General features: G+C 40.7%; 1 protein-coding gene across 1 annotated transcript; it reads right to left on the bottom strand.

Moving 5' to 3' along the window:
• Positions 1-231: 231 nt before the first annotated feature.
• LOC128262691 (protein obstructor-E) lies at positions 232-7290 on the bottom strand. Its single transcript, XM_052997101.1, has 6 exons — positions 7182-7290; positions 6979-7043; positions 2537-2795; positions 2338-2456; positions 1101-1497; positions 232-459 (listed from the first exon to the last, which is right to left on the bottom strand). The coding sequence occupies exons 2-6, from the start codon at positions 7037-7039 to the stop codon at positions 300-302; spliced, it is 996 nt and encodes a 331-aa protein (XP_052853061.1). The 5' UTR covers positions 7040-7043; positions 7182-7290; the 3' UTR covers positions 232-299.
• Positions 7291-7565: the final 275 nt, after the last annotated feature.

Here is a 7565-nt window from a genome sequence, read left to right as displayed (position 1 = left end):
CACGAGGACAAGGGGACAAGAGGACAATGCAGAGTGCACGGATTGTGCACACTGGATGCGCATAAAATGCTGTCGTTTTGGCACCACATCAACTGCTCCTCACACAAATTCCCATGCATATTACATTCGGCAGGACTGTCAGCAGCAGGGGGCTAATTCCCCTGGCATTCGCGAATACCCCATTGGCATCGAACTCCGGGAGCCCCTGGGCTTGAGTAAAGCGATCGATGGTTAGACCTCCTGCACGCTTTTAATGGCGACAATCAGTGGATTTCACTTAAGGCTAATACAGTCGGGGATCAGGCCTCCTCCTCCTCCGGCTCCACTTGCTTCGGCTGGGGCTTGCGTCTCAACTGGCCACGGACTCGGGCCGGCTTCTTGGTGGTCGTGGTCTTCGGTTTCGGGTTCTCCAGCTCATCCAGTTCCTTGTCGGTCAGGCGATCCTTATACCAGTCGGCACTACAAGGGAAAGGAAGTGACATTAGGAACAGACTATACCGAAAACTTATTTTTTAAAAGCTTCAAAAATGTTTTTTCTATTTTGTGGAATAAATGATTAAATTCCTTTTGGCTTTGCTGTTTCTGTATATTAAAATATATTCTGAATTTCTCATGTTTTAGAACTTTTAAATCAATTGTCTTATTTATATGTATATTTTGTCTTTGTTGCAAAATAACGTTTCAGAGGGTAGTTATGTTGAAAGGATATTCAACTTGAATGATATTTTTATTTTTATTTAAATTTTTATACTCACTATAAAAAAAACTTTGAGAAAAAAACAAAATTAATATAAAATGCTTGCACTGTTACAAGCTTTAAGTCTTATTTAAATGTTTTAAATCATCAGAAAAAAAATAAAGAATAATTAGGTTGAGATGTTGTTCGACTTAAATGATTTTTTAAAAAAGGTTATTTGAATTTATTATAATAACTTTACAGAATTTGTTGGCCAATTTTTTAATATTGCGACTCTATAAATTGTTATTGTGTAGGTTTAATAATTTTAGCCAGTTAAACGCAGACTCGGCAACTATTATAAACTTGATTCTTAAGATTGTAAACGTGAAAGGCCCAAGCTGATATGATTGCTATGACTTACCAGTCCGGCACCTTGCGGGCCCAGTCGCAGGTTTCCTTCTCCTCGTCGAAGACCTGGCCCAGCTTGCACCCATTTCGCCGGGGGAGATCTCCGTTGACGCAGACATAGAAGAACTGGCAGTCCTCGGGGTCGGCGTAGCGCGGATGGGTAACCGCGATGCTCTCGTTGACCTTGGGACACTCGAACTGAAAGATGTCCTCCGACTTGCAGCCGGTGACGCCCACCTGATCCGGCCAGCCGCATATGCCCGTCTTGGGATTGAAGACCAGGCCCGCCGGACAGGTGATCATGTTGAACTGCCCGTCCACGCAGAAGTAGAACTTGTCGCAGATGCCGGGCTTCTCGTGGCCAAAGTAGCCGTTCTTCCGGGGGCAGTGAAGCGATGGTTGGGGCGTCTCTGCGATGGAATAATTTAAAAATCACAAAGCGCCGGCGACAAATCAAATTTCAGGTCCAGTTTCATCTGTACTATGTATATACCCTTCCTTGGCCATAAAAACCCTTTCTGCACATCCGTAAATACATTACCAGCCAGCGCACACAATGTGCTGGGCACACATTTGCTCAGCTGCATATATAGTGTGCCAGTCAACAGGAGACAAAGGTAATTGAAATTGCTAATGGGCCTGCACAATGTGTACTAATTGCCTTGATGGGTGGCAAAATAATTTATTTAAAAACTAAAACGTCCTGTAATATTTTAAATTACAAAATCATACAAATGGCCCCAAAAAGTGTTGGCTTTTGAGTGAGAATAATTTCTTAAAGCGGCGTGGATGGGGGAAAAACATTAATAAAGCATTTCTGTTTCAAAGTTTGAGGGATGCTGATGCTTCCCTCAAAAACGTGGCACATTTCAGACAGACAAGTTTAAAGCTGCGGGAAGCCAATTGCTGAGGCTGGGGCTTAAAATTTCGATGGCAACTCTCCCTCAACTGGCAAGGGGAAATAATAAAGTCACGAATAAAACAAGTCTACTGAGAGGCGAAAAATAAAAACAAAGCACCGCGACAAGACCGAAGACCAAAGACCTATTGACGACAACAATTTGGGTTAACCGCCTCGCATGCCGTTTGCATAATAAATAAGTTAACAAGAAGCGCAGCCCAGAAGTAACGAGCAAATAAGTGCGGGCACGCAGCGCGTTTATGAGCTTATTTTGGCCAGGAGCGAAGGAAGGAGCTTTATATATATAGCTCCGATTTGTGCGGCGCATACGTAACAAATTAATACTCACGTAGCTTGGTACGCTTCATGCAGTCGATGTTATACGGCAGATCGCACTTCTCCTCGATGGGTGTGTAGTCGTTGAAGACCATGCCGTCGGCGCAGAGGCGCTCTGTGGGCACGCCATCCCTGTAAAGTGGTAAAGCGGTCAATACGGCACACAGCATTACTCATACGCCCTGTGGCGGCTGCTCCAGTGGGTCACTTACAGACATGCGTAGTACTTGTCGCACTGCTTGCTGTCCGGATAGAAGCCATTGGGCTCCGGGCACTCCTCGGTGGGCTCGTACTCCCGCTCCTTCTCCGTCTGCTTGCTCTTGGGGACCACGGAGGCCTCCTGGACGGGATCGCGGTTGCGGGGGGGCAAGTGCCGCTGGGAGGGGGGGTGACCGGGACCCACGCGGAACTGGCTGTTGCTGCCACGGAAACCGCCTCGCTGCTGCTCCTGGGCCAGTGTGGCGGTCAGTCCTGGATGGAAGGTAGTAAAGGCAATACTTTAAACTTCAACCAATCAATAATACATAACACACACTGCCCAATTGCACAGCACTCTCCCTATCACAGTTAACTCGCATGCTGACAGTGGCTTTCTGCAATAACCATTTTAAATTAAATATTGAACATTTCTTTTATCTAATCTATTATTAATCAAATTTTATTAATGTATTTTTGGTTTTTACAACATGTAATTCAATTACTTAGCTATTGAGTGGCAAAAGAGCGTCATATTAAAGTTTTGTGTCTAGCAACTAAAACCATTAAATTAAATTTACATCTGAATACCCAGCCTAATCGATTGAAAATTCCACAATTACATATAGTCTTGTTCATTTGTCACAAATTTAAACACTTGGCTGAGCTTGTCAGAAATCGTTGCAATTTGAAGCTTAAGTGTTAGTGTTTTAATAAAAGATGATTAGGATTGATTCTCCTAATCTTGTCATAGTGGTTTTTACTTTGTTTGACAACAGCAATTTATCTATTTTTGGCTGTGTGTGTTTTCTTTTAAACACTATAAGGCACTGTGTCAAAGTTTTATTGATTCATATTAGAAACTATTTTTCTAGATCAATTAAAAAGATGATTTTAATGCAAATGGCTAAACCTTTTTAACTTATTTATACTTGTAATAACAAAGAAAAGCGCTCAGGAATTTAAAAATTTGTCAGCACCTTCCTGAGCGGAAATTAAATATTTTTTCATTTAGAAAATCTTTTCAAGTCAATTTTTTCCAAGTGTAACCTGCACGTATTTGTCTTTTGTTTTTCGGTCCAACATTTCCACTTTGTTTGCGAGAAACCCGTTTGCGGCAACTCAATAAACAGCTACCGATATGTATATGAGTTAGCGCTTTGCTCTGCCGTCGGATTGCGACACAGGCCAGGCGGTCGAGCGACCTTAAAAGTGAAAGTGTCTCGGAGATTACAAACCTCGGTTTAGGCCCGTAAACAGCTGATTTAAGCCGCAACAGCTGGGTTGCTGAAATTCAGCCTTGAAATGTTGCAATCAGCGGAAAACCGAGACATTGCCACGCACTTCCGACAAGTTGCAAGTTGCATCAACTTATGGTGGAGCCATCAGGCAAAATGCATCCCGCAACGGGCGTGAAGCTATCCTCAAGGTAAACCACTCCAATCAGGCATTGCAAAAATTGTACAAAAAATTTCAACAAAAACCAAGCGAGTGGAGAAACGAGAAAAGACTTCAGTTTTCGATTTGTCGCCATCGCAGCAGCCGCAGTAAACATCAACAGTGCCAGCAAGTTGCTGATGCTGATGCTGACGTCGCCCGGCTGACATTCGATTAAACGTTAATAAAGAAACAATTCCACAGAGCAATTAGTGCGTGAAGTGTCAGGCAACATTTAAGCCAGCGACTACACCGACTGCAGCAACAACAAGATGTCGTTGTCGTTGTCGTTGTTGTTGGTGTAGCTGGTATTGCCGTTGTTGCTGCCGCTGTTGTTGTTGCTGCTGCTGTTGCAGCTGTCGCTTGTCATTGAAACATGTTTCGTACACGGCCCGGGACCTGGCGAAAAATAACTCAACACAAACAAGAAGCTTGGGTAGAAAAAGTAGCTAAAGCTTCATAGTTCAGTTGGTTAATACTCTTGCACTGGGATTAATGAAAAGTAAACTATTTTCGAAATGTCAAGAAAGAATTTTTTCTGATTCTGAAAACCAAATTGATAAATCTTTAAACTTATCATTATCATAACTAAGTTTTTTATGTATTCCAAATAATATATTTTTGTAATTTCCGGAAAATGAATTTTTGGTACTAAAAGCTTTAACTCTTTTAAGGCAACTATTTTAAGGCTCATTGGGTAGACCTATATATATTTTGTATTAACCAAATAATCAATTTCTTTCGATTTACCACAACTTTTTAAAGACTAAATTGTCTGTTTATTTATTCTTGGGCACTTTTCTGAAAAAACTTAAATCATAACCTTTAATTGGTCATTTTAACTGATCAATCAAAGTATTTTGATTAAGAAAACTAAATTGAGCTACTTAACATTTAAACTCTTTTAAGGCAACTATTAAAAAGCATCAATTGTCTGTATCTATATATTTAAGCGATTTTGTTAAAAAAGTCCAATCATAACTACTAATTTTTCATATTAATCAAATAAATTCTTTTGATTTTGGAAAACGAATTTGATATGCTAAACTTCTATAATTTCAAAGGGAATTTTTTTAAAGCTCAAATGTCTATATCTTTATATTTAGTCACTGTTTTATTCATCTAAATAAGAATATTAAAACCATGTCTTAATGAAAAAAATTCTATTACGAAAAAAAACAAGTGATGCCTTCACTCTACTTTCCCTCTTTTGTTGAAGTTTAAGATTATTGTTTTTAAAATGATAAAGACTTATAATTTAGTACTTTATTAAATTCACGACTAAAGTAGGATTGTCTTAAACAATCTTGTTTTCTTGGATTTGTTATCCTTTTGACAAAAAAAGATTAATATTTAACGCTCATTTTCTAACTGAAAAAATATTTCATTCATTAGCTCAACTAGGTAAGTCACTAATAATAATTCATTATTTTCGTGTAGTTTTTCTTAAAAAACCTTTCTCCAAGGGCATTTCTCCTTCGGCCTGGCTCGAGTATGTGTATGTTGTCCTTTCATTTTTATGGGGCTCCATTTTTTTGGCAGCCGCCCGAATGTAACAAGCGGAGCGTGGCCTATGCGGTTTGGGTTTGGGTTTGAGGGTTTGAGTATGGGTTGGGGATTGGGTATGGGTTTGGGCCGGTATTCGAGTTGCCGACTTGGTCGCGTCGCTCTGACAGTCTGTCAACAAGTTTGCCATGGAGTCGCCGCCGTTGTCAACAGACCCGATTCAACCCGGTCCTGGACCGTTTGACTCGGTTCCCAGTCCGGTTAAACTAGATTAATTGACTGCCTATGCCGTGGCTATGGGGCCAAACTTTTTGTGAGCGGCTGCGGCTTGGGATTTTCGATTCCAGTCACACACGTCGTGGGTGTCGGGCTGTCATCTTGGGAAAGTGCGTGCAGCCATCGTGTTAAGTTCAATGAACATTAAATGGATTAAAAATACACAGATTGAAGCACTTTTTTCATGTCATTCATTGAGCTGATGCGAGATGTATAATAGACTCAAATGGGAGGGGGAAATTGTTATTTTAGATTAGAGTTCTGTGGTAAGGTGTCTAATGGCTGGCAGTCTAGAAAGTGTCGAGGCAAATAATTTATAAACTTCTCGCCCAAACACGCTCGCAATCAATTTAAAACTTTTCCATTGTCTCAACGTGCTTGGCATCAGGAGAGTTTTCCCTCAATTAACTGGGAATTTAATTTATGCCATTTATGTCTGTGTACTCGCAGTTCGTGGCTCCAAATTGCTATACATTTAATTATGAGCGGCTGCAATACTTTCGTGGCCATTTTAATGTAATTACTAAATTCGGATTTCGCCCCCGCGCGCAACAGTTGCTTGCATATCAATTTATGTTTTATTCCGGCGAATTAACAATATTAAATTTTAATATTTTGCATATTGGGGCATCGTAGACAAACAAATTTTTAATGAGCTTTCACACAATAAATGAGCAGAGAATTTGCCAGCAAATTAAATTGCTTACAATTTTCAATTGTAATGGCAATTGTTGCAGTTGTAATTTCGTAATTTCGGCAAAATCCCAAACCCAAAGCCAAACAAGTGTGACAATGCCCACGATGAATGCTATCTGCTATATATATGACATTTACACGTGTTTGGTGCCATCGAAAGCGGACAACAGTTGACATGATGGGAGGGCGAGCATTGCAAACGCAAACACTGCAGATATGCATAAACATGGGTGCAAATAATGTTTACAACCATATTTTTCAGCTTAGTTGCTGCACGCAGAAAATCCAACTACAGCTACAGCTACAGCCAAAGCATTTGCATTTGCATATCGTTGTTTGTCGGTATTTTGTTGGTTTGTTCCATGTTTATTTGGGTGCGGCCAACAATTAGAGGCGATTGTTTGTGATGCGAGCAGCGGCAGAGCATTAAAGTCAGAGCGCATTATTCAAATAGAGTTTGTACAGCAGGGCAGCATGGCAGCATGCCATGGTATTGACGTATCATTAATTGGCAAATGCAATTAAGAGCTTTTTCCACACTTACCCACGGCCAAAGCCAAAGCAAATATGCAAATTTTCACAAACGCCATTTCGTTAGTTGACATTAACCTGCACGGACAGATAGATTAATTTAATATTGCAAATTAATATGCTTTCCGGCACTTCGAGTGGCAATTTTGATACACTTGGCACTCCATTGTGGCATCCCACACCATCGGCACTGCACTCAAAGAAATCGGAACTCACCAAAATCGAGGTGCGGACGCGTCTCCGTCTCGGACTTAACTGTGCGATCGGATCGGATCGGGAATGGGTTTTAACGCCCCGAAGTCTCCATTTAAATCGCTGCTTTCGCTCTGACTTGAGGAAATTGCAGTGAGACGGCCGCGCATGCGCAGTTGGAGAGAACCGGTCTGAGCTTTTCGAAAGCTCAGCACTCTTAATGTCATAGAGTAGAAAAACTCACTTTGGGTTCGTGATCGGATATTTTATTAAGCCGATCAAATTAATGTACGCAAAACAAAATATATTACAATACCGATAAAAGGATACAACTCTAAATACGAATTGTTTGGTCAAACCGTCTCCATTTTGTAAGTTTGTTATCATTGTAGGCTATTGCAGGCTAAT

The sequence above is a fragment of the Drosophila gunungcola genome, unplaced genomic scaffold, assembly GCF_025200985.1.
Source record: "Drosophila gunungcola strain Sukarami unplaced genomic scaffold, Dgunungcola_SK_2 000001F, whole genome shotgun sequence".
NCBI classification, from domain to species: Eukaryota; Metazoa; Arthropoda; class Insecta; order Diptera; family Drosophilidae; genus Drosophila; species Drosophila gunungcola.
The sequence above is the reverse complement of the archived record's forward strand: the minus strand, read 5'-3'. Positions and strand labels throughout refer to the sequence as shown.